Source organism: Tripterygium wilfordii, chromosome 10 (assembly GCF_013401445.1).
Source record: "Tripterygium wilfordii isolate XIE 37 chromosome 10, ASM1340144v1, whole genome shotgun sequence".
Taxonomy (NCBI): Eukaryota; Viridiplantae; Streptophyta; class Magnoliopsida; order Celastrales; family Celastraceae; genus Tripterygium; species Tripterygium wilfordii.
In genome coordinates, this window is record NC_052241.1 from 3,905,634 (window position 1) to 3,931,846 (window position 26,213).

The window sequence follows — 26,213 nt, forward strand, 5'->3', positions numbered from 1 at the left end:
AAACTCTTCATAGGCCACAGCCTACAGTTGCACATAAATGTGGATTAATTGTGTGGAGATATTTCATGGGCAAAGCATGGTAGGCCCAAGCCCAAGCACCATTTGATTGGACGTGGGCCCCCTTCAAGTTGCCACGTTTGAATTATTGTGGTAATATGCCAAAGCAGGAATTGCTTTCTTATGCAGACAATTGTAAAATCGACAAATCCATTTGGGAACCTCCAAACACAAAACCTCAAATGCATTTGGAGGGGATTTGGTGTAATGTGGGGGGGGCGGCGGCTATGTCATCACACATAGAAACAAAATATTTCTTAAAAATCTATGTAAAATGAGAGTAAAAAATAATAAAACTAGTTCATCCCCTCCCAACTCCGTTGGGCATCAAACACTTGATACATGCAAACAAATAAGACAATGAGATGGACAAGAAGTCAAGAAAAAGACATGTAGAATGTGCCAAAATTCAGCAATTTTGACACAGAAAAAAAATGCTCATTGCATTAGGTACCGCTTCCAGATGCAAACTAACCATATTTAAACAAGCATGGAGAGCCGGAGTCCAGAAAATGGACTTTAACGGTTCTCCAGTCACTGAGCTTTGAAAACTCACCAACATCTGGGGTAATTGAACGCGGAAGACTAGTCACTGGATGACGCTATCGTGGTTAAAACAATAGTAGGGATACCTCAGTCACTGGATGACAAAACTATCACATATCTTGGTTGAAATATTTGTAGTGATGACTCAGTCACTGGATGACAAAACTATCGTTTTAAGGTCTCTGAAGATGGGCTCTTTAAGATATTCAATCGAGCGCTTGGAAGTCAAGTAATTCTGTGATACAACTGTCGGCGCCGAAACTTAGTTTCTCCAGCTGCATTGAGTATGTGCACCAAGGTAATACAGGAATCATTGCCATTGCTATTAGACTGAAAACAAAAATAGCAAACCTGCAACAAGGCATGTCTTGTATTAATTTTAAAACAAACAGAGGGACAAATATGACAACAACTGAACTGAAGAATGTGCACCACATGCTTTTAGATCCCCACATATGCAACTAAATGTACTAAAACTTAAATCATGCATATACAAATCCTTCCTATCCGTCTAAGCAGGTGCATATTTCGCATTCTCGTTGTTGAATTATCAAGCAACAAAATTCGTAATAGAAGACAGATGTGTTTCCCCGTTCGCGTTTCTACATGATGAATTGCTCTGGACTCTGCAACACAGAAGACACGCTTATTTTGAAAGATACCACTGAAAGCAATAGAGTTTAATTAGAAAGATGAAGTCAAGAGACAGAATACTTAAAAGAGCCCATCTGACATTTAAAAGAGCCCACCTGAAGCTCAAGTTCGGCCTGATGCTGCATCCTGAGCTTTTCTTTTGAAACTTCTTATGTGACAGACCTGAGAGTTGTCTGAGAGATATTGGTATCTGCGCCATGAGCCACAGGTTTCACTTTATGCTTTTCGTCATCTTTCTCATCCTCATTGAATGAGTAAGCCACATCCCTAACAGGTTTGATCACTATATCTAACTTCTTTTCTTCCACAATGACTGTATCTGCCAGTAACAGAGAAAAGTTCTGCTTCTTCAAGTTACTGGTCTGGCTCTACAAGTTGTGGAGTCCAAGTGACAAATTAAAGATCATGTTTGCTTTCACTATCCAATCATTCTTGGAATTTGAACTCAATCCTGACTCCCGAAACTCAATACCAATGCCAGTCCCAGCAGATTTTGTCAAGTTTGGAACTAATTCAGGAGCTTCCATCTCAACTACAGAGTCCAATCACACTGGCTGAATCATAATACAGTAGTTCATCATTGCTGGCAGCACTAGGTCTTAGATCAAACTCACCTCCACTCTGGAATACAGCAGTATAGCATATAACAACATTATCTGCCTTCAGCTTCACTTTAGCTCTCGCAGGTTCCAGGATGGCCTTCTCAGTGTCAACCATTAGCGAAGAATGTGTAACCTCTTTCTCTGCGTCAATGACATTCTCAAGCTTCGGAACCACTGCATTCTTCATCTCATTAACAGAGTCAAGTATGCAGCTTTCTTCAAATTCAAAATTTCTCCATCATTCTTGGCAGCAAACAGGTCGGATAATGCTTTGGTCGCATCACAAAGTTGAAAACTTGTTTTCTTTAACTTCTTGGCCCATGTTTCCAGTAGATTCCTTTCAGGTTGTTCTCTCGCAATGTACCCAATAACCTTTGTATTATGACTGTCTTCCTTCAGGTGAGTTTGAATAACACTAAAAATAGAATCCATGAGTGCAGTCCCATCGTCATTCTTTGCCTTCACATGTATGACAACATCCACACTGACAGACTTCCGTGCAGAGGTTTTCACAACTTCAAGCAATGAAGCTTTCTTCTAGCTGCACTAGAAATGTATCTGTCTCCTCATGAAGACCATAATGGCCTCTGGAAACTCGTAATCAATCATCCAAATGTTCAGCGCTGAGGATTTCAAGCACCGCAGATCCTCAGAAGCGAGAGGCGTTGCAATTGCAAGGAAATCAATAGATCCCCATAAGTTGGATTTGTTTTCACTCCAATGCAAATACAACTTCTTCAATCGTTTGCTGAATATGTCCAGATTAAAAGAGTAAGTGTTTCCAGCTCCAGAGTTTCTTGCATTTGGACTTTTGGAGGGTGGCTACTTCCACTCCGCTGATCTACCATTGAAGGCATATTAGGCTACAACTATTCTGCATGACATTTATACCAGTGAACTCACAATAACCAAAACTAATCACAAGGTCAATAACATTGGAGCCAACAGAAAGGTTAATGAAACCATTTCTATGCCTCTAACAAAGCATAAATCAAGCTAAACATCTGCTCACTCCATAGCAGGAACCTCTATCAAGGAGCTTTTGTACCTCAAACAATTGTTCATTGTTCATTGTTGGATATTGTATTCCGTTCTCTCAACTACCACAATAATCAATAAGGAACAACAATACAAAAGGATTGAAATCCTCGCTTCATTCATTAAACAAAAAATTATTATTCATTTAAATATGATTGCAATCCTCGCTTCATTCATTAAACACTATAGGTTAAATATGCTTTAATCAAGGAACAATGAATTGGAATGAAAAGGCAGGGCAGGGCATTTTTATACCTCCTCCCGGGGACTGATCTGCCATCATTTTTTGTAATTATTTTATTTGATTTTTCTTATTATTCACCTAGATTTTTATCTTTGATTACTATTTCTTTATTTTTTTTTCTTCTTACATCATAGTATCATACCTCCCTAAGAAGGAGGCAAAAAACTATTAAGTTCTATAATATTTATTGATCTCAAACACTTGATTAACTCCCGAAGAGAGACCTTTTATTCCAAAACTTTGGGATCGGCAATCTATATGAGAAAATCAACATGATACCTGTAATTGTTTATGTCATTCATTTTTATTTAGAATCATACTTTCATCAGTTCTTATTGAATTTATATTTTTTTTCTCAACACTTCAAATCATATCTTCTCAAACAGTTTATTGACGTTTAATTGCTTTTATTGGCTATACAATAATTGTACATACCATTGTGATTTAACGAATTAAAGTATACTACCATTCAGTTGAAGAAATATCTTAAATTGTCATCAAGGTTGCTTCTTGTGGAGTGGGATCGAAGATTGGACAATCTCTCCAATTATCTTCTAGTCCAGGAGCATGCTGGAGAACATATCTCTACGGTTCGCTCATAAAGTTAACAAACACTCAAATGTCTGGACCGATAAACTGGCCAAATGAGCCGCATCGGGTTTAAAATCTAGATGCATTTTCAATTCTTATTTTCTTTATTTACTGCTATTTTTAGAAAGTGGCTCTCTCCCCCTGGCCATTATTTCGGGCTATTATAGTCTTTGTGCCATAAAAAAAAAGAAATCTAGGCTGTGTAGTTGTTTAACCAAATTCAACTCTTATCAGGTATTTGGGGAGGCTGATCGGGATTTACATGGTTCAAAAAGGCCCATGATTTCCCGTCGTAGTTGTAAATGGACTGGGTAGGATTTCTCTTAGTTCTCTCGGCCCATTCACTAAAGAAACTTTGAATTAGAGGTCCAATGTAGTTAGTTTTTCAGAAGACTTGCCCGTGGCACTTTATCTTAGGCCTGCCAAAGCATTGGGCTTATTTTCACCACTAATATATTATTGGTCGTCTAACCATATTAGGGAAGAAGGCTTGTCTAGATGAATACAATGCAATCCCCATTGTTGTTTTCTTCGATTCTATCGACCTTCCAGCTTTGAAAGGGATGTTCTGGCAATATTGCAGCAAAACAAAGAGTTACTGAGAAAGTAAGAAATATCCAAACCAATAAAGACAACACTTTGATTTGAAATTAAAACAATCGTTGTGACCAAGCAAGAAATCCAAATCAAATACCAGTTAACATAGATTTGAAAAAGTAAAAATTTCACGTCCTAAAATATTTGTTTACATGCTACCCTACAAGCTCTCTGGTTCAGGGAAAATTTGATGCTGGCGTAATATACAAAGTAATTGCTTTTCTGGCTTTTAGATGCGAGCCGGCAATTGTTTGCCTTGGTGTGCAACTAAAGTACGTCATTGTATTAGAATAACTAGTGTTCAAAGAAAACAAATTAGCATTCTCTTTTCTTATGTAGATTTTGTTCCGCAGAAACTAATTCCAATGAGAAGCATATCTCACAGGGGTATTTTAAAAAAAAAAAGAGGAAACAACAGCCAAAACATAGAACAGAGATGGCACATATCTGTTAAAGTACTTAATTAATGACCTACACTATCTATCCTTGATTACTTTTACCATGTATCCTTGATTTCTTTTAGCTGGTCTAAAAATAAGTTATGCATCATGTTTTAACCTACTACTGTATGATTCTCAAAGAGAAAATGTGAAAAAATGAGCAAAAATTAAGCAGGTGCACAGGTTGATTGTTCAAAATTAATCTAAAAGTATGCCTTGCACACATCTCTCTCTCTCTCTCTCTCTCTATGTATGTATGTATATATATTATACACCCTGGTCTCTCATAAGTTCTCTTCAATTGAAGATGGAATAGCCAAGAACCAAGAGATTCAACAGTCTTATTGTAACTCTATGTAACTGAAAGATCAATGAATATAGACTCCAAAGCAAGATGGACGTGCATTTCATTTTATAGAGATCTATATATGTATGTTATTAATCTAGTTATCTCATTGTCCTTTTTGTTCAAAATCTGTGTCTGATATCTATGTATGTATTTTATTAATCTAGTTATTTAGTTGTCCTTTCTGTTCAATATCTATGTCTAGAACTCATTGGAAATCCAAGAATATCATCGTGTTTTCATATCTTAGGTATACTACAGAAATATGCATTCTTATTATAGTCAGGCTGTCGCACAGCATATGTGTTCCCCCCTCGATTCCTCTAACCCACAAAATGGCCTCTTCTACTCCGTCTTCTATCATCAACTCTTTGCACTGGTCTGTAAATCATGTCTCATTCTATCATAGTATCATGTACTATTCTAAGGCAGTAATCTCTCTGTCTACTCTTTTTTGGCTCTATTTCTCTTTGTAGATTCGGACTGCATAAGATGTACAAAATTCCATGCCATTCCAATTGCTCCCTTCTTGTTTTAAGCTATGAAAACATGTCGGATATATTTCTAAGTATATATCATACAACTATACAAGACATGCATACAAGAGTCGTCCTTATTGTGCTATTCGGTTATTCCAATAAGCCGCCTTCAAATGGATTCATGCAGGCTGCAGATTGTGATGGCAATATGGATAAATAACCATCAGTCACAATCCTCGCTGTGTGTGATATATATATATATATATATATATTATTTTACTGACCAGTACTTTAACCCCATCTCAACTATTAATACCTTGTTTGTATTACTAGTTAATATCGATGATATTATATATATTTTGAGAGACAATTTTGGTTAGTTAATACCATGGCTGAGGCTAGTCATGATATGTTCTCTCTCACACCATTTGATTTCACCATTGAAGTTCAAGGTGATCACAATCCTCCTTTTGAAAATTATGAGAAAGAGAATGTGGCATTGAAAGGAAAACAAGACCTGTTTTTTGAAGATTTAGCACGACAGGTTGAGAATTCCACGTCATGTTCTGGATATGGTGTTTTAAATCAAGAAAGTGGAGCCACGGAAGAACCCTCCCAATTCATTCAACAATTGGGTGAGTCGTTTGAATTTTTCCCACAACCACAACCGACCCAGAAAACCACAAATTTTCTAACTAGCCAAACAGAAAGTGATCATCAAGAACCTGGAAATGAAATCACCCCTCCTCCGTCATATTCTCTATTAAATCTAGAGCTCCTTAGAAATTACCTAAGTGGTGTCAAGAAGTTGAAGGGGAAACAGTCTGGTAAATTTTAACTTCCCTATTTGTGTTAGTTTTCTCTAGACTTGTAATTGTAGATCAATTCTTTTATTAGAATTAGAAATCAAGATCCTTTTTTCACTATACCAGAAATATGACACTCTCTTATATTTTACAGGTAACACAAGCAACAATGAACATCATGGAAAGAAGATATCAACGGAAGAAATCATGAGAATAGCTGGAGCAAGGTACATACAGTTTTCCGACCAGATGTTCGATGATTACTCCATGCTTATGCACCCTTTTGGGCACGCTCTATCAGGCCTGTCTGAAGAGGAAACAAGAGATGTGGAGCTCACTCATCTTCTTCTAAATGCAGCAGAGAAGGTTGGTTCTCAACAATTTGAACGAGCAAGCAGTCTGCTGTCTCGTTGTGAGTGGATTGCATCGCAGCAGGGAAATTCTGTGCAGAGAATCGTCCACCACTTCTCTGTTGCACTCCGGGAGAGAATCGACAGAGAGACTGGAATTTTCCCAAAAAACTCATATCTGGTTCAGGAGAATATATCATCAAATGATGGGATGGGTTACGAGTTGTCTATGTTAAAGCATCACCAAGAGCTTCCTTTCAGTCAAGTAATGCAATTTACTACAGTTCAATCCTTGATTGAAAATGTTGGATCTGCTAAAAGGATTCACTTGATTGATCTTGCAATTAGGAGTGGGGTTCATTGGACGGCATTTATGCAAGCACTTGGTGAGCGCCAACAGAACCCAGTCCAGCTACTTAGAATTACTGCAATCGGATCAAAAGAGAAAAGTCATCTGATAGAAGACGTCGGGCAGAGACTATCAAGTTTCGCGAAATCCATGGACTTGCCATTCTCATTCAAGGCTGTCTATGTCCTAGACATGAACGACATCAGACAAGACATGTTCGAAATCAGACACGACGAAGCATTAGCTATCCATTCCAAATTGTTTCTGAGAACATTGCTTTCCAGGCCAATTTGCTTGGAAAATCTAATGAGAGTGATCAAAAACCTCAATCCTTTCATAATGGTGATTCAAGAGGTCGAAGCGAACCACAATTCACCTTCATTCGTGAATCGTTTCATCGAAGTCTTGTTCTTCTACAGTGCTTACTTTGATGCTTTCGAAACATGTATGGATAGCGGAGATGAACACAGAATCAGAAACGAAGAGATCTTATGCAGTGGAATTCGAAACATAGTAGCAATGGAGGGCAGCGAGAGACATGCTCGAAACGTTAAATTGGAGGTGTGGAGGACGTTCTTCGCTAGGTTTAAGATGGTAGAAGTAGGTTTTAGCGAATCGTCTCTGTACCAAGCGAGCTTGGTCGCGAAGCAGTTTCCGTGTGGAAGATCTGTTAATCTTCACAACAACGGCAAGGGTTTGATTGTTGGGTGGAAAGGAACGCCATTGCACTCTGTTACAGCTTGGAAGTTCGGTAGAGAGAGATGGAGGTCATTTTCTAAGAATAACAATTCTCAAAATCCAAAATAGTTGGATATTTATTTTCTGCTTTTTTTGTTTATTATTTAATATTGAGGTAACTACCAAATAAGTCGCAATTTCTTTAATATATGAGTGAATAAAATTCAATTTCTTTAATTTTATTATATAATTCATCAAAAATATTAGCGATCCCGGTAAATGAATCTCAGTCATCTGGATAATTAATCTTAACCATTGATTGATGTAAGTATAGGGGTCCATAAAACTTGATGCACATCAATCAAGATATATGATTGTTTACTGGGATGACTGGGATCCATAATTCATTTCAATGAGTGAACAATTTTAATCCCTTGATTCCAAATATTCTAGCCAAGGTATTATGCAAGATTGTCATTAAAAGTTTAAAAAGGTATAATACCACTTACCCAAAAAAATACCACCTCTCAAAAATTGTTTAAATATGAACGAATGCATCAAGTTTAACCTAATCTCGTCAAGGCATACGCCGAAAAAGCATCTTGCAATGAGCGCCGCTCCTTGACTCAACATTAGGTATTCTATTTGAGCGGCTAATTGAAAGACATATGATTGAGTATTGATTTGAGAACATTAGTAGAGAGTGATTAGGATGAGTTCGAGATTGCAGCCATACAAACAAAACGAGGACAAGGAACCCAAGGATGATCCCAGTGAGTCGCAAGACAAGGTAAAATCTAATCTCAATACACTTTGTTAATTTTTTTTTTCTTAACAAACTTAATTGAATTGCATCAATTTGTTTTTTAATGAAAGATACTTTGATGATATATTTCATTCAATACATTTTTTAGAAGGTTACAAAGGATGGGGGGAAATTACATACAGATCTAAGATGACTAATATAGGTGGGTATACTACACATATAGCATATTTAAAATTTATTGTAGATTTTACGTGATGGATTATCATTGATTATTCTTATAAATTTATGTAGTCCATAGTAAATCCTTTGATGAGGGAGATAGAATATGAAATGACACATTTTCTTCACTAAAGTTTTGTAAAAAAAAAATCCTAATTTTCATAATTTTTTTTGCAATATCACTAAGAAATATGTTTCTCATTGATCTAAGGTACACATATGTCTAATATAACCGATTGTCAATCGAACCACCTTTCGTTGGTCTGATTTTCACAATTTGTATGTACTTTTTTTAAAAAAATTTATCATTTGTAGTTTTTTTTTCTATCTTTAATTAATGTTTGAATATCCCATCATCTAACCAAAGTAATTTAACAATATATTTAGTTTTAATAGGAAAACTCAATAACAAAAAATTCGTTGATTACTTTGTTGTTACACGTGTCAACCCATGGTAAGTGTCTTTTAAACTTCGTTTTTCTCTTCGATCGTGTCGCGGCGGGGAGCAGAGCGGCACTGTAAGAATGGTGTCCAAAGCAAGCGACTCTTCCTCCAAAACTAGAGTTCGATTGATTGATTCCCTCTGCATCTATAGCTTTTCCATGTTGAATTTGATTATTATTTTGGACAATTTTGATTATTCTTTCAAATTTTTTAGTAGTGAAATTTGTCGATGATTCGCTCTTATCGCAGATAGTATTTACTAGTATATCTCTTGATTTTCCCTTGTTTTTAAATTTTACACTGCATAATTGAACTTGAAATTGATGATTTTCCTTTTGCTTTGATATTTTTGATGTTTGGGAGAATTGGGTTTTAGTTATTGTTTTGTTGACCTGATCCCCTGTTTGGTTGTTGAGAATTTATATCTGAATTGAAAGGAATTGGGGAGGCCTAGGGCTTGCCGAGCAAGGTTAAATATAGCTATAGGAATAATACATCATAATAATAATTATTTATGATTTTTCTTGATCTACTAGTGATTGTTAGTGACTATATCTGATTTTACAGTTTGCTATGTTAATGAATGTTACTATTTTTTATAAACTCTGATTCAATATTTCCAGAAATCGCATGGAGAACAATCAAATGAGGGCGTTGTGAACTTTTCTCACAAGCTAAATCAGCTTAAGAAGCAAATTCAAGCAGAGAGAATTATTACAGTAAAAGTGAGTCTAATCTGGTCTTCTTTTACTTTGTTTTCCTGTTCTAAATTTTTGTGGTACCACATTTCAATGCCTCTTAAATAATGTAGTTGGAGTTACATTGTTGTTTCTTTTTAATCCTTTATCTACAGAAAATTTATTTTCTGTCACAGAGAAATGAAATCTGAGTTTAGTTTTTTATTTTATTTTTTTTACTTTGGTCAAATGAGAAGCAAGTGCAAGAAATCATGTAGCAGCATAATAATTTTTTTCCGGAAAAGAAATTGACTATCACCCTAAAACAACTTGCCTTGCCAGTGCTTGGTTATGTGGAAATTTAAGTTCTGTAAATTGTTGCTATATATATTTAATTTAGTCCTTGCCTTATCTAGATAGATAAATTTCCCATAGAGAAGTTTTCCCCCTTTTTTTACTTCTTGGAATCGAGGTCTATTTGTCTCTGTTATGAGGATCTACTTTCCAGACTTCATATTGATTGGAAAGTTTAAGTGCATATCATAATTGATTTTATCAGTCAAATTATGCATTCTAAAGGGATGCGAATTCTGTTGTTCTAGTTTCTGATAGATATGCAATGTTAATAATTCATGCAGGAAAAAGTTGAGAAGAACAAGAGGAAGTTAGAAACTCATGTTTCCCAGCTTATATTGGCAACATCAAGAAATGATGTTTTATCTGCAGATTGTAGTGCACATGGGAGAATACTCTCGTCAAGAATCAATTATCCACTCTGCAAGTATGGTGGATTTACTCAAGGACCAGGAGATGGGCACGTTATCAATGGTCATGAAATCATATACTCTGCCAGTATCAATCTTCCTTATATTGAGAAAATACCACCGTATACTACCTGGATATTCTTGGATCGGTATGTGATTAAGAATGCAAGTTCTATATCTCCTTCTTGACCTTTAATTAGTTTGGACATATTCATTATGTGTCAAGTGCTCTCCCTATGAATTGAAACTTAGACCTGGATTTAAGTGGTTAGTTGTTGCCTTTTTCAATTTGTGTAGCCAGTTTTGATTAAGGCCCCAATTATCATGCATTTGTTCCAGATGCACATAGCATTAATTAGGTTTCAAATTCTTGTATACATTTCCAATGCTTAAGGACTTAGAGCATGGGTATTTTTTCCCAGAAAAACACAAGTGATGCAGCCTCATAATATGACATAAAATGTAATTTGCATAATATATGCAGGGTAAGCAGTGTCATTACACTTTCCTCACACAAAATTGTTAATCGTTATTAACGAACAGCTGTAGTTGATATCAGCAAGTTGAGTTATTTGTCGTTTGCACTGACTGGGTGCATAGGGAGTTCCCAAAATTTTTTTTTTTTTTTTTTGGGGGGGGGGGGGGGGGGGGGGGGGGGTTGATGTGTTTGAACAGTTTTGTGGTTTACCCTCCACTTGTTTCGTATGAAGGTTTGCTTTCTTATCTCAAATATGATTTTCACAGCACAGAAATCAGAGAATGGCCGAAGATCAGTCTATCGTTGGTAGGAGACGCATTTATTATGATCAGCATGGCAGTGAGGCACTTGTTTGTAGTGACAGTGAAGAAGATCTTGTAGAACCAGAAGAACCAAAACACAAATTTACTGATGGGGAAGATCGTATTCTATGGTAAGAATAAATTGATACCAGACTGCTAGGATCATATCTAATTTATCTTGAAGAAACTTATGTTATAGCTACTACCACTATGTCTATGAGATGTGTGCTACTGCATTTTTCATCAACATCATCAATGCCTCAACCCCAAACAATTCAAGGCCGGTCACATGATCTGTAAGAAATTAGTTGGAATCCATCACTTGGATATACCTTTGCCATTCTTGTGCTTTCTTATCACTTTATCTATGTGTTTTTTTGGCTTTCCTCTTCTCTTTTTAGTATCTCCTATTCATTCACACCAACATTTGTATGTCATACATGCCCAAATCATGCTGGATGATTTTCTCTCATATTGTCATATTGACTTTCTTCAGCACTACATAGATTAAATAAACTTGTTTGTTATCATATCATTTCTTGTGTTGCTGCACAGAAGACATCATATTTTTCTTTCTCAAGCATATTGTCTCTTAATAGTCCACCATTGAGTTTCATACATCATGGGGGCCTATAGCAGGCTTATAAAAACTCGGTGTTGCAATACTGAGTGAAAATTTTGAATTCCGGAGTTTCAACTTAAAGAAGTATAAGTGGAAGACCTATTTCTAATTATTGAAATTTGTTGCTGGGGGAACTACTGAGAGTCTGAATGGGTCAAATTTAAAATTCATGAAAGTGAAAAGATTGCGGTAGTAATATTTTGAGATCAATTTCATTGACAGTGTGCCTGTTCTAGTATTTACTACTTATGGAGCTACCTTACCATGTGTGGTCTTGCAACGAAGTTTCTCCAGCAAAGTGAAATGCTATTACCATAAAAATGTTTATTGTGTAATCTTAGTGATGTCCATCTTCAATCAATGCCAATTCAAGTGTTTTTTATTTTTGCTGGTCACTTTTGACAGGATGGCTCTTGAGGACCATGGCCTAGATGAGCAAGTACTGAACATTGTGACTCAGTTTATTGGAGCCACTAGTACAGAAATCGAGGTACTCTGGATTAGCATAAAAAAAATCTATTTTCTCCATCACTAACAATTTTTTAAATTTCATAGTTTAAATTTTCTGAATTATTTCCCATTTTGCTAGAGCTTATTGTATTTGAAATTTGCAGGAGCGTTACAGCATGCTTAAGGAAAAATTCCATGAGAAACTTGACTTGAACTTCAAAGATTCTGGGGACTCTGGAAGTGAAAGGGGCATTATGTTGGATAAGAGCCTTAGCGCTGGTCTAGACTCTTTTGATAACCTTTTTTGTCGTCGTTGTTTGGTACTAAGTCTCTGACCATTTCTAGTCTTAGATTATCTGTTTTAGAATATTATTAGTTTGACAGTCTCTGATGTAATTTCTAATTGCACCATTTCAATGCGTTTATTATTTGTATCCAACAGTTATTTGACTGTCGACTGCATGGCTGTTCTCAAACTTTGGTCAATCCTGTAAGTAGCAGATTTCTTCATTTTTTACAACTTTATCTGTCTTTTTGACCATCAATCTTATTATAATGCATCTGATAGAGTGAAAAGCAGACGTATTGGTCTGAATACGAAGATGACAGAAAACCCTGCAGTGATCAGTGTTACCTCCAGGTATGAGTGGTTTATTATTTTTGATATATTCTGATGAATGTTTTATATATCTATTTTGAAATTAAGGTTTGGATGTTTAATATTCTAAGTTATATATAGTTCCTTAATCTTCATTGTATGATGATTTGTGATCTTTCTGCTAACATCATTCAAAACATGTCAAGCATCTTTCTATTGAAATCCCAAATTGTTTACAGGGCAAAGTTTGTAAAATCTTGTCAGTTAATGTCTGAAATCAAATGAGGCATATTTACAACAGTTTAGGATTAAAAATACTTGTGAAAATGAAGAAAATATATTGACAACAGTTATGCAGAAGTTTCGTCCATGGAATTTTGTGGATTAATATGCTCTCTACAACCTCTAGTTTTTTCTGCCTATTCAAAAGGTGGAATTCCCATGTCTTTACCTCCATCCCCTCATTGAATCTCGTGTTAGTAAACCATGTGGCGAAACTCTTCTCTGCACTTTCCCTAAGCCATTTGGCAAAAAGAATCTCTGCGCGGATCAAGTGATTACATGTACCCAGGTTCATAATTTGATCTCGAAATTAGCATGGTATATTGACTATTGCTTCTTGGACCTGCCTCATGGTTTTGAAATCAGTATCTCTTTGCGATTTCTGCATGTCTTGTCATGTCATGTCTTGTCATGTCATGTCATGTCAGTTCCATGCCCATGTATATGCTTGCAGGTAAAAGTTGTGAAAAACTTGTTAGAAGGTTCAGTTACTTGTGACTGGCGTGGAACAAAATTTACGGCTTTAGAAGAGAATAAGAGGATTATTGTGGCCAGTGATGCGGACAAGCCAAAGGCTGCGGAGGAGACCAACTTCACACTAGTTGCAGAAACAATGACACCTGTTAGTACTTATGAAGATCCTAATAGTAACTTGGATGAAACTGCAGAGGTAAAAGACACTGGAGAATATGTGGGAAAACGCAAGATCATACAACATGCTAATGCTGCACAAGATACTTCAGCAAATTCTTCAAAGGAATTTCAGGATTCTTTGAGTAAAAGACAGAGGAAACTATTGACTTTGGATGTAGTTGTTGCAGCTAGTGAAGCTAAGCCAAGTTTGGATCACAATTCCACAGGTGTTATAGAAAATGTTGACCTTCAGATAACTGGAAGAAACACTGTAAGTGAATCTACTGAACACACGTTGAAGGAAAGCATGGATGTTACCACAGATGGAGCCAAAGACGTAACAGAAGTTCATGAACCACATTCATCTTCTTCTTCTCCAGGAGGAGATCTTGGTGGGATTGCAATTGGTTCTGATTGGAAACCTATTGAGAAAGAATTATTCTTGAAGGGAGTGGAGATGTTCGGGAAAAACAGGTATGGGTTTCCAATTTCTGCTACATTTTCCTCAGCTTAAATAGTCTTTGATGCACATTGATAATTATGGTTGAGAATTAATATTGAATCTTTTCTTGATTTCATGTAATTTAATAGAATCTGTAGACCTGTTATTTATTCATCCAAGGATCCCTTCATAATTGACACTTCTCCAAAAGCATATGCTATACTTGATACAGACATAGTTATTTTGCATTTTATTTTATTTTTCTTGCGGTTCTGTGTTCTAACGTATATGTTTCCACTTTATTACTTCATATAGCTTTACGCTTTTGCAGTTGCCTTATAGCCAGGAATTTGCTCTCGGGCTTGAAGACTTGCGTAGAAGTTTCGAACTACATATGTGGCAGTGGAGCTACAGTGCCTCATAGATTTCTTGCACCAAGTTTGTCTCTGGAAGAATGTGGGAAGAGTGAAACAGATAATACGGTGTGTATTATCATAATTTCCCTTTCATTTTCTTTTAAAAAGTCTTATGGCCTTTTTTAATGGCATTTAGAGATTATTTGTTGTTTGCACAATATATTGAAGAATGTCTGTGTTCTTCGCATTATTAAATTTCACAGGCAGTTGTGGGAAGCAACATCTATGCCATTTATATATCTTAATTTTTTACTATTTCAGGAGCAAGAGATGCCAACAAGGTCACGTCTACTTCGTAGAAGGGGTAGAACACGAAAGCTTAAATATTCCCGGAAGTCTGCAGGTCATCCCTCATTTAGGAAAAGAATTGCTGATGGGAAAAGCCAGTCATGTAAGCAGTACTCCCCTTGTGGATGCCAGTCTATGTGTGGAAAACAATGCCCTTGTATGCTTGACGGAACATGCTGTGAAAAATATTGCGGGTATGTTGAATTGCATTTCGATTAGGTATTACTGAGTATGTTCAATGCGCTTCGGTTTAGGTTCCATTCCTCATGGTTAAAGTTTATTCTAGATTGCGTAATATGTGAGTTTGAGATATGTTGAATTCCTTAATCATTTGCCCATCTATTTTTTCTTGTTAACCATGAATTTATTTGATGTCTTGGATTACAAGATCGCTTTGTTTATTTTGGCTAGTCTTTTGAATCATTTCAATAGAAGAGAAAATTCACCTCTTTTAATTTTTGAGTGCTATCAAAATTTGAATTATGCAAGGAGCTACAATTCTCCAGGTGCTCAAAGAGTTGTAAAAACCGGTTTCGGGGATGCCACTGTGCGAAAAGTCAATGCAGAAGCCGACAGTGTCCATGTTTTGCTGCTGGACGTGAATGTGATCCGGATGTTTGTCGAAACTGCTGGGTTAGGTATTAAATTTCTCTCCATGCTTACTTTGTGAATACTAGTGTAATAGATGTTTGGAACACCATGTTAAAAGTATTTCCCCCTAATTATATGGCTAATCATGGATTTCAAGCGGTTTCTGGTTTCCCTTACGGATTTTAGAATGGACATATATGTGCTACATTGGTATCAAAAAGAGAGTATCTTAGTTAACAACTGAAAATTCATCAGAAACAGACTCTGACGCTGTATTTAACTAAAGATTGATGGAGGAATAATATGATATTATCGTGTATAAGAGTAAGACCAAGCATTTCAGATGCATTTATGAGAAGCACATTCTCTGGGATGTGAGACATTTTAGGCATTCACATCAGCTCAGGTTGGTGGATTAAGTCTTACTGCTAAAGTTGGTAGCCAGCACGTGCATTTGTACATGGATTTAATCATATTATTTATGCTTGTTACTCGTTAGGGCCATGGAGAGTTGAGAATGTTTACAGATGTATGTCCTCATGCTCGGGGGTGTGTTAATTTAATGGAGGTTTTTCATTTCATACTTTCCATTTTCCTTTTCTTCTTTCCTTGGCTGATTTCTTTCTTAGGGTTTGGAAGGGTGGTGGGGCTGGGATGAGTTCTTAATCATTCTTATCTCTTTTTATTGTCGAGAGTAGTTTGAAAACGTATCAGTCACTTACAAAACGATTCATATATGCACAGTATGTTATATCCTATTTTTGACAGTCATGTATGTGGTTCAATGAAATCTTTCAGTTTTTCCCAGTTTTTCATGTGTTGAGCGTCACTTGTTCCCTGATTAGAGAACAAATCATTTTTTTATTGGAGTGTTACTTCATCTCTGGCATTGCTTTTATGTAATCCATGCTTTCATGCAGTTGTGGAGATGGTTCATTAGGTGAGCCAACCAGGCGAGGTGATGGGCAATGTGGCAATATGCGGCTTCTTCTTAGGCAGCAGCAGAGGGTGAGCACTTTGGAAACTTTTCTTCAAAAATTTGATGGTTAACCTAAAGCTGTGCTCTGATGTTTTTTTTTCCCTCCCCTTTCCTTCTCCCCCCCCCCCCCCCCACCCCCCCTTTTCGTTTTCCAATCTTTAGATCCTCTTGGGAAAGTCCGACATTGCTGGATGGGGAGCCTTTCTAAAGGTAAGTGGAAATTTCTATTACTTTTCATTAGTTGACTGACAATGGTACTTTAACGAACGCATGATCTGATTGCAGAATCCAGTCAACAAAAATGATTATCTTGGAGAGTACACTGGTGAACTGATTTCTCACAGAGAAGCAGATAAGCGTGGAAAAACATACGATCTTGCAAATTCATCATTCCTTTTTGACTTGAATGATCAGGTAGGTGATACTCATTTACAATGCGGACAATGACATGCCAGCTGTTGGATTGGAAATTTACATAAATTTCAACATATTTTGGTTCAAAACGTGACTTCTTTAGCATACAAGAACATCAGAGTTGTGAATTGAGATATTAAAGCTACTGCTTTCTGTGCAGTATGTTCTTGATGCTTATCGTCAAGGAGACAAGCTGAAATTTGCAAACCACTCATCAAACCCTAACTGCTATGCCAAGGTATACATGTTCGGTTATTCCTATGGTGCCAGTTATTGTTGGTTAACATATTGGCTTTGTTTAGGTAATGCTTGTGGCCGGAGATCATCGAGTTGGCATTTTTGCCAATGAGCATATTGAAGCTGGTGAAGAGCTGTTCTATGACTATCGCTATGGTCCTGATGAAGCTCCTGCATGGGCTCGGAAACCCGAGGGTTCCAAGAGAGATGATTCTTCAGTGTCCCAAGGTAGAGCAAAGAAGCACCAATCGCATTGATGAATTGTTGACAATGTTTGTGATTTATATTCAAACTTTCAGAGCCTGTTTCTGCCAGTATTCTCTACTGGCTCGCTTGTGTCGCCTACGATGAAGGCAATCTTCATTGTGGGTAAGCCAGTACCAATTCCTGGAGCATTTATATATTTATTGTTGAGTTATTTTTAAAGACATAGATGTCAAGCAATAATGACCATTTTGGTGATAGCCTAATGGTGAATAAAATATAGGACCAAACCGTAGATTCAGAAGATGTGTTCATTAAACTTTGTGATTTAATTTAGCAATAAGCTGGAGATTTTTCTGGCAGAAATCTAATAGACCTATATACAATAGTGATGATAATAAATGAAATTATTTATAGATATTGTTTGTTTTTTATCAAAAAGACATTTAAGAGTTTCAAATGTGGTTTCATTTCTTTTTGCCTCCAAGCCCCCTAAGACATGACAATAGAGGAATGTCAGGAGGCATAAGCAGCAGTGGACATCGGAGGTTCTGGAAAATGAGAATATCCTCAAGGCTTACGTTTGCAAAATCTTATAGATCCCATTGTTTTTTATCTCAGTTATCTCAAATATTGGGATGGGCGCACATGATTTCATATAGATCATGTGTGACATGTTACATAAATCATGTATATTTATCTCAACATTTGAAATAGTTAAGACAATCATTGGGATACATTTAACATTTTTGGATATTGAATCCCCAAGGAACCTTGGCAATTTTCCGGGAGTGTTTTTCGTGAAAAAAACAGAGCCTAAGATGGAAACTTATACCGGTTACAATACAATGCCATCCAATAATATCAGTAAGAAGAAATTGAATCACACATTCACACTCCAGTTTACTAGACCTCATACATACATCCACAGGGTTAGGGTTTGACAAAGGGTGTCACCATAAGCAGATTTGGCAACTTGCCATGAGGCGGTCAACCAAGCACAAGGTAATCCAGTCCACATAAGTGCCTTTACATCCTCTGCATATGAACAACTACTCCGGAGTCCAAAACACACCCACAAGAAAAGAGGGCTCTTTTGGAAAAACTTGAAAAGAGGCACTTGGCTTGGGTAGCTAGTTCTCTGGTTAGCACTCAAGAGAATGTGCCAACTTTTCCAAAGTGTCCAAAGTTATTAACAGATAACTAGTTTAGCTCCCAGTGGAAGTTTCGGCTCTAGTCTCAGGGAACACTTTCTTGCCATTTCTTCTTTTTCAGCTTCCATGCACTCACTAGATGCCCCAAATATAAATGGATGAGAGAGTTTAACTACCATCTTTTCCAGCATGCTGGCACTTTCAAGTAAGTAAGTGACAAGCTCCATATCATTTGCATGACCCACAAATCCAACTATTTCCACCACCTTGAGATTCTTATTGGGATAGTTCATGGACTTCTTCACCATTCTTTGTCTCCTGGATCCACCCCATTGTCCACTCCCTACAAACTAAAAATGGCAAAACAGCAATGTCAAGGATGTTTAAGTCTTCAAGAAAAAAAATAAATGAAGAGCCACTATGAATAGTAAGAGAGACACCACTAACTTAAAACCAAAGAACACGGTAGGAACTCAAGAAAATAAGTTGGAGGAAGAAGTGAAATACACCCGCAACCCCCGCAAAAAAAATAATGCAATGTGTGAACCACTATGCTTCAATGCCATTTTCAAAATTTCAAAACTAAAGTGACATTTAAAAAGTAAAGCACATAATGCAAGCTCACCCTCAGTGTAAATCTCTCCAAGAAAGGTGATGCCTCTATCAGAGATGTTAAGCCAAGGAGGCATTTCCCATCAGGTGCAAAGACTCTTAATTTCAGTTGCCGAAGATTTGTCAACTTTGGTAATTGTGGGAATTCCAAATCTTCCTGAGAAAAAAAAAAGGTCAATAGCATCACCAATGACAACAGAGCATAAAACTAGACCATAGAAAACAGATATCTAACACAATTGCACCTCTAAAATGTTCATGCCTAGAGTAAGAATCTGTATCTGAGCAAGATAGCCAGAAAGTGGGCAAACAACATACTCAACAAGCTCCTGAAATCGCCCGCCTATCGATAAATCGACAAGGTTGGGTGCATTTTGAATATGTAATTCAATTCTTCTTCCAAAATATCTGAAAGACACAAGATTTATGGCACAAATTTCTACTCTTTCCAATTCTTCACAATTGGATACATTCAAGCGCTTCAAGCTGAGTAAATCACCCACAACCCTCATATTCACTAATTTCTCCGAAAAGGCCACAGATAAATTCTCCAACAAAGGACATTGTGACATGAAGTACTCTACAAGCTCTCCACTCACATTAACATATTTCAGAGTAATGGATTTCAAGGAATCAATACCAGGAAGTTTAGGGAAACTGTAGAGCTTCTTTGCATAGAAGAAAGGAGTGAAATCAAGCTCCAGCCTTTGAACCCTCTTTGTCATTGCAAACTCAACCCAACTGTTGATATATCGTTTTGATCGCTCGTTCAAATCGAAACGAACTCGAAATGAATCCAAACTTGAACATTGAAGGACCTCCAAAATGGAATTTACATACCCTATGAAGTGGAATCTTTCGACTTTCAGTGATTTCATTTCCCTCACGATTTTCCATATCGTTGAGTTCAAGGTACTCAGGTACAAATTGCCTGTGAAGTATCTCCACAGATGTTTCCATCGCCGAGAGAGAACACTGGTTCTTGCTGCGTCTTTTATCGGCAACAACGACAGGATTGAAACACGAATTTCATTAGGCAATTCACTGATCCGATCCTCCTCACCGTGGACGCTCTCTCGACTCTGGAAATACGTATATCCATCCACGACCACGAGAAACACATATTAATTAAAAAGGATAGAGAGAAGCACATAATTTATATTTGTTCTTGTTTACCTGGTCAAATGATTCAGAATGACTTGGCTGCACCTCCATTGCTGCTGGCATGGAGTTTCTTCTTTCTTCTGGTTTCTCCGGGAAAACTCTAGTGTTCTTTCTTTTGGCATTACTTACAGATCTGGGCTGAGCCCAAAAGCATTATATGTGGATCAGATTCAAAACCAACTATCTAATCAGGATTCAGTGGTCAGCCCATTACCAAGAAGCGGCCCATTTTCAAGTGTTTTAGCCAACCCAGTTTTATCTCTATCAATCTTAAAACAAGCCCAGTCTCCAACCGCGCCCAACAATCTCTACTTGAAGAGGAAAAAAGCAACGTATGTCCTCCCATCCATCTTGGGGGCACATAGAATAGAACCCATCTTTTTTTTTCTTTCAAGTTCTATTTCCAAAAATAACATTTTTCGTCCTCATCTCTCAATAAAGTGCTTAAGAATTTTCCTACAACAAAAGCCAACTTGCTTTTGAGAAAATATTCAGTGATCCTAGTACATTATGTCACATACTAACACGGTGTATTAGGGCCAATAATATTGTAACAATTCATAGGAGATTGATGTCAAATCATGTGTAGTTGGAGATGAAAATCCACTCATAATTTGACATCACAACCGATGAAATGTCATAATAATATTGGTTTTGACATACCAAATCAACATGCGACATGGCATACCAAATCATCACATAGGACCCTCACGGTTTTAACATTTGCCCTAATAATTCTCATACAATATAGTTTTAACACTGCACTAATAATTCTCATACAATATACTTCCCTACTTACACCACTTTTCGGGATCATTTCCAAAAATCAGAGACATTTTCATCTCCTGAATACAAGAAGCCCCAAGAGATCAATAAGCTTGAAAGAATGACATGACAATTAAGCTATGAAACACAAAACCACTTCTAGTGCAAACTTTTACTTTGTTTAGTTTGCAAATGAAAATACAACAATTCATTCCATACGTCTGGAACACCAGGAAGACACCAATGGCTACAGTCCTGAATGCTCAAAGACTTTCCTGTTTTTCTCCCATATAGAGATGGATGACCATCGATCCTAAACTCAGAAACCCTCGTCACATTCAAATACGTGACAGGAGTTTTCATCAGCTTCAGAACCTCCTCTGCAATAATATTCTTCTCAGGATAGCCGATGCTTATAGTGTTATTGAGGGGTCGACTAGCTTCCATACAATGTCCACCCGAATTCCATTGACCTCCGCTATCGGATAAATAATAGTCTGGTCAGCAAATCTTCAAAAACAAAAAAAGAAAATAATTTTTTAGTTTATTATTGAAGCATAAATAAGACAAACCTGAAGTGGGAAGGCGATGAACTTCGGAAGAAAACTTGAGTTTTTCTTGGGTTTATGTGTTTGTCAACCCATGATGCCCAAGTCATCAAGGCTCTTCTAAATGCTGTCTTAACATCGAGCCGGGGATAAACTTGGTCCCCTTCTTGGTAATAGTTGATCCTGCAATGTGGTTCTTTTTAGATTACGCACATAATACCTCACAAAAGGATCACCAACAAAGTGAGTTATTACTGAACTGACATGGACAATCTGGGGGAAATAAGCCATACAGAACAAGTAGACGATCCCTTCATAAAGTTCAGTCACCTGTGACATTTGCAAACAACTGCCCCTGGTTCATCAACCAGACAGCCAATGTTTCCCATCTTCTTCCCCCCAATAATTTCCACTGTTCCTATTCAATTATATTAAAGAGCTCCATTTTATCTATACAAGAAAAATCCTATGCACTTCAAACACAATATATAATATAAGCTTTTATAATGGCTATAGATAGTTGGAATGAAATTGAAAACATTCTAACCAAACGGAATTCAGATACGACACTGCATAAACATATCTAATAGTATATTCTGGCCTCAGGTTACGAAGCGCATCAGTTAAATGATGGAACTAACCCGGCCTTTGTTTTGTGATGAGACCACCAATGTGCAGTGTTGAAGATCAAAATATCGGCTCCTTTCCACCTTGATGAGCCACGATCAATAGTATCAATTCGCAAGGTCTGTGCCCGCTTCCGCCCAACTCTTGCTTTGCTCTCATGAACTAAGAAATGGGTCACATAGTATTCAACAGTACACCGATAATCCTGCAATGGCAACCTCAAAAACCAGGAACTTCAGACCCTAAACTAAAGTTCTCAAATATCCAACGCGCAGAAAACAATATCTTTCTGCATAATTTGTTAGTTACCACGAATTTGAAGCTATAATTCCCCTTCTCCTTAGTGATTCTGCGCCCACGAGTCTCATAAACCCTCTTTGGATCTTTAATCGCTCCCATTAACATACACAGCATAGACTCCCACTGATTTCTATTAATTGAATCACCAACAAAAACCATCCTTTTTCCTCTGATCAAATCCAGCATTTTTGGAGCATTGAATCTACAGCACAAGCCCAAGCCAAAAAGAAACAATTCTGTTAATATCAATATTTTTTTTTTGTGACTTGGTCAAATTAAGTCTCTATGGAAAAGAATCACGAAAGCCAGATCTGAAATCCAATTCTGTAAATAGTATTAAGATTGGATGAAGAAATGTTTACCTGGGAATGTCACAGTCTCGTGGTTGCCATCTCCACTTCGTATAATCTAGATCCTGTCTTCCATTACTTTGACAGTTGAAACCTTCATCAATGAAAGGACAGGAACCATTTGTGTAGAGAGGATAGCTCTCATCATAGACCCACTTCCCTACGGTAATATCACAGTCTCCTGTCCTTCTCTCTACTATACTCCCAGTACTTGGACCTCCAATTCTCTCAATTGAAGTAGTTCTGTTATGCCTTTCTTCGTTCCCGTCACTGTTCAATAGTTCAAGTTTCTCATATGAGCTTGCTTCTCTCTTCACATCCTCAACCGCTTCACCGCCTGAAACCTGAAGTTTCTCAGGTGAAGCTTCGAGCATAACTTCCACGGCCGGGATTTGATCTTCAGACACTCTTGACTCATTCTGCTGTGCAAGCCCATCAGAAACAGAAATTTCAGCATACCGAGTAGTATTTCGATGTACACTCAAATAGGTATCGTTCAAAATCGAAATCTCGGAGAAATTTCCAGTGAAACCAGTCAATGCCTGCACAGTCGAGGGAGTGAGACCCAGATTGCGGAAGGATTTATTGAGTCCAAGATGGGTTTCTTGACGAATCGAAGGGTTAAATTTGAAAACCCAGAAGGAGAAGAAGGTGAGGAAAATGATAGAAGACGATATTGTGAAGGAAAATACCAAGAATCTCGTGGATTTCAATGTGAAACTCCTCTGCCTCTCCATCTACACTTCAAAACGACTGTCTGAGAAAATTAGGAGATGTTTGTGGAAGAAAATTCATGTGAATGAGACTGACGACGGAAGAAAAGAATTGAATTTGTGAAAAAGAGACAGACTTGGACATTTGACAGAGAGGGACGAGTAGCATGTAATGCGGGAAGCAGGTTTGTTCGCTCGTGCCGTGGAGCAAGGGAGTTGCCAATTTTTTGGTGCTTTGTGGGCGTGTTGAGATCCCACATCGGAAAAATAGGAGGACCAAACCTAGCTTATAAGCGCAGGGTCCTCTCAACCTACCAGCCAAGGTTTTCATGGGATTCAGCCCATGGGCCTTGGTTACAGCCGGCCCGTAAGGGCGTCGGTTGGGCTTTGGTTGGCAAGGGGGGTTGGTCTCTGTGGCTGTGGGCCGGTGTGGTTCTCATCATTGGTGCTCTCGTTGAGAGCGTCCGTTGATGGAAAGGGCTGCCGCCCGGGAGAGGGCTACCGTCCGGGAGAGGGCTGCCGTCTGAAGGGCGAGCGTAGCCGCCAGGCGAGTGCAGCCGCCAGGCGAGCGTAGCCGCCGTGGACGTCGGCCCCCAAGGGGGAAGGAATGTTGAGATCCCACATCGGAAAAATAGGAGGACCAAACCTAGCTTATAAGCGCAGGGTCCTCTCAACCTACCAGCCAAGGTTTTCATGGGATTCAGCCCATGGGCCTTGGTTACAGCCGGCCCGTAAGGGCGTCGGTTGGGCTTTGGTTGGCAAGGGGGGTTGGTCTCTGTGGCTGTGGGCCGGTGTGGTTCTCATCATTGGTGCTCTCGTTGAGAGCGTCCGTTGATGGAAAGGGCTGCCGCCCGGGAGAGGGCTACCGTCCGGGAAAGGGCTACCGTCCGGGAAAGGGCTGCCGTCTGAAGGGCGAGCGTAGCCGCCAGGCGAGTGCAGCCGCCAGGCGAGTGCAGCCGCCAGGTGAGCGTAGCCGCCGTGGACGTCGGCCCCCAAGGGGGAAGGAATGTTGAGATCCCACATCGGAAAAATAGGAGGACCAAACCTAGCTTATAAGCGCAGGGTCCTCTCAACCTACCAGCCAAGGTTTTCATGGGATTCAGCCCATGGGCCTTGGTTACAGCCGGCCCGTAAGGGCGTCGGTTGGGCTTTGGTTGGCAAGGGGGGTTGGTCTCTGTGGCTGTGGGCCGGTGTGGTTCTCATCAGGGCGTTTATGACGAGAATTTTCTAAATCTTAACATTAAAGGTAGTGGTAAATCCGTAAATATCCTTAGTAATTAAGATTGTAATACTATTGTGCTCAAATAACTAATTGGGCAAGAGCAATAGGACTGTCCAAAAACAATCGACTCAAAACGACTCGATCGTCAAACCGATCGATTGATCGGTTATTGTTAAATATTTGTTATTGATGATCGATCGAAAAATCGATTAAACTGTCAATAACCTATCGATTGATTAGTTAAATTTATGTCAAAAAATCGACTGAAACAAACGTACCGTGGACACCCCTAAATAGCAATGCTACATATTGAGCCTCATTTGTAATCATATGATACATGGATAGTCATCCGTTATAAATACACATATAGGACTCCTTAACATCCAATACTTCATATAAATTGAGCGTAGAATGAAAGTCATAAATTGTGGGTCTCAAGTATTTTTTCTTTGCCAAACAATGCTAATATGTTATAGAACCCCAATTTATTACGCTCATTTTACTCTCGATTATATGTGGTATATACGTGCGTTAGTCATTGATTGATTATAAATATACACGTAAGACTCACTTAACATTCAACTCTTCGTATGAATGGAGTAAAATGGGTACATAAATTGAGTTCTCAAATATTTTTCTTCCCAAAAATATCTCATATAATATTTTTTAACATTTGTATTTAATTTGGTAAAATAAAATATCATTAAAATATACGTGGATCACATACTATTTTTCTGGCAAATCTAATGAAGTGATTGTCATATGGTCATGCATTTTATGGGCTAGTGTAACCACCACCTAATCTCAAGAAAATTAAAAAAAAAAAAGCACCACCTTATCATGAACTGGACCCTAAGTCTTGTCAGTGACAGCAAGAAGTTGCTAAAGATGGATTAAATTAGTCCATTTGGAATTTTAGATACGTGGTGCTTAGTTCATGTAGGATTATGGATAGGATCGACTCGTTGATCTCACTCAACGTTAAGCTGACAAAACTTTGTCCGATCTAAATGAAAGAATTTATCTGATTCAGATTAAGTCAAGTTTAGACATAAGTTATATATTCAAAATCCGAGTTGAAACACAAAATTTTTATCCGGTTTAAAACTGGGTATGGGACAAAACACATAAATCTTGTCTAATTTACTTGTTGAAACCCTAATCCGAATTAGGTA

The 26,213-nt window shown here is 37.8% G+C and overlaps 4 protein-coding genes and 1 pseudogene across 7 annotated transcripts; 2 read left to right on the forward strand and 3 right to left on the reverse strand.

Moving 5' to 3' along the window:
- Positions 1-527: 527 nt before the first annotated feature.
- On the reverse strand, positions 528-2,989 carry LOC120007260 (annotated as a pseudogene).
- Positions 2,990-5,982: 2,993 nt separating this feature from the next.
- LOC120007261 (DELLA protein RGL1-like) lies at positions 5,983-7,906 on the forward strand. Its single transcript, XM_038857463.1, has 2 exons — positions 5,983-6,421; positions 6,555-7,906. The coding sequence occupies exons 1-2, from the start codon at positions 5,983-5,985 to the stop codon at positions 7,904-7,906; spliced, it is 1,791 nt and encodes a 596-aa protein (XP_038713391.1).
- Positions 7,907-9,221: 1,315 nt separating this feature from the next.
- LOC120006973 (histone-lysine N-methyltransferase EZA1-like) lies at positions 9,222-17,884 on the forward strand. Of its 4 annotated transcripts, none has more exons than XM_038857099.1 (17): positions 9,223-9,325; positions 9,830-9,931; positions 10,522-10,796; positions 11,397-11,558; positions 12,455-12,539; positions 12,664-12,819; positions 12,942-12,989; positions 13,068-13,139; positions 13,834-14,486; positions 14,786-14,936; positions 15,132-15,352; positions 15,665-15,796; positions 16,670-16,757; positions 16,891-16,938; positions 17,014-17,142; positions 17,303-17,380; positions 17,445-17,884. In XM_038857099.1, the coding sequence occupies exons 1-17, from the start codon at positions 9,287-9,289 to the stop codon at positions 17,634-17,636; spliced, it is 2,631 nt and encodes an 876-aa protein (XP_038713027.1). In that variant the 5' UTR covers positions 9,223-9,286; the 3' UTR covers positions 17,637-17,884. The 4 variants fall into 4 exon arrangements, 3 of the variants coding, with proteins under 3 accessions (XP_038713027.1, XP_038713028.1, XP_038713029.1); XM_038857100.1 differs by having other exon boundaries at positions 9,255-9,298; XR_005470119.1 differs by lacking the exon at positions 17,445-17,884 and having other exon boundaries at positions 9,222-9,325; positions 15,648-15,796; positions 17,303-17,338.
- Positions 17,885-18,421: 537 nt separating this feature from the next.
- Positions 18,422-20,627, reverse strand: LOC120006976 (F-box/LRR-repeat protein At3g26922-like). Its single transcript, XM_038857103.1, has 4 exons — positions 20,526-20,627; positions 19,595-20,431; positions 19,363-19,506; positions 18,422-19,087 (listed from the first exon to the last, which is right to left on the reverse strand). The coding sequence occupies exons 1-4, from the start codon at positions 20,574-20,576 to the stop codon at positions 18,776-18,778; spliced, it is 1,344 nt and encodes a 447-aa protein (XP_038713031.1). The 5' UTR covers positions 20,577-20,627; the 3' UTR covers positions 18,422-18,775.
- A 599-nt stretch (positions 20,628-21,226) lies between these two features.
- On the reverse strand, positions 21,227-24,018 carry LOC120006975 (protein trichome birefringence-like 6). The gene is made up of 5 exons (XM_038857102.1): positions 23,116-24,018; positions 22,763-22,955; positions 22,468-22,658; positions 21,851-22,009; positions 21,227-21,756 (listed from the first exon to the last, which is right to left on the reverse strand). Exons 1-5 carry the CDS (start codon positions 23,838-23,840, stop codon positions 21,438-21,440), a joined length of 1,587 nt encoding a protein of 528 aa, XP_038713030.1. The 5' UTR covers positions 23,841-24,018; the 3' UTR covers positions 21,227-21,437.
- Positions 24,019-26,213: the final 2,195 nt, after the last annotated feature.

Bases quoted from the DNA above. Each gene is read 5' to 3' on its own strand.
- LOC120006976 (XM_038857103.1), bottom strand. From the start codon at position 20,576: ATGCCAGCAGCAATGGAGGTGCAGCCAAGTCATTCTGAATCATTTGAC. The intron at 19,507-19,594 runs GTGCAATTGTGT...TTTTTTTCTCAG, and splicing joins TAGGCATGAACATTTTAGAG to GAAGATTTGGAATTCCCACA. The intron at 19,088-19,362 runs GTGAGCTTGCAT...TGCCATTTTTAG, and splicing joins TGGAGAGATTTACACTGAGG to TTTGTAGGGAGTGGACAATG.
- LOC120006975 (XM_038857102.1), bottom strand. From the start codon at position 23,840: ATGGAGAGGCAGAGGAGTTTCACATTGAAATCCACGAGATTCTTGGTA. The intron at 22,956-23,115 runs GTAAACATTTCT...CTTGTGCTGTAG, and splicing joins CGAGACTGTGACATTCCCAG to ATTCAATGCTCCAAAAATGC. The intron at 22,010-22,467 runs GTTAGTTCCATC...ACCACATTGCAG, and splicing joins CATCACAAAACAAAGGCCGG to GATCAACTATTACCAAGAAG.
- LOC120007261 (XM_038857463.1), top strand. From the start codon at position 5,983: ATGGCTGAGGCTAGTCATGATATGTTCTCTCTCACACCATTTGATTTC. The intron at 6,422-6,554 runs GTAAATTTTAAC...TATATTTTACAG, and splicing joins GTTGAAGGGGAAACAGTCTG to GTAACACAAGCAACAATGAA.
- LOC120006973 (XM_038857099.1), top strand. From the start codon at position 9,287: ATGGTGTCCAAAGCAAGCGACTCTTCCTCCAAAACTAGA. The intron at 14,937-15,131 runs GTGTGTATTATC...TTACTATTTCAG, and splicing joins AGAGTGAAACAGATAATACG to GAGCAAGAGATGCCAACAAG. The intron at 15,797-16,669 runs GTATTAAATTTC...GCTTTCATGCAG, and splicing joins TGTCGAAACTGCTGGGTTAG to TTGTGGAGATGGTTCATTAG.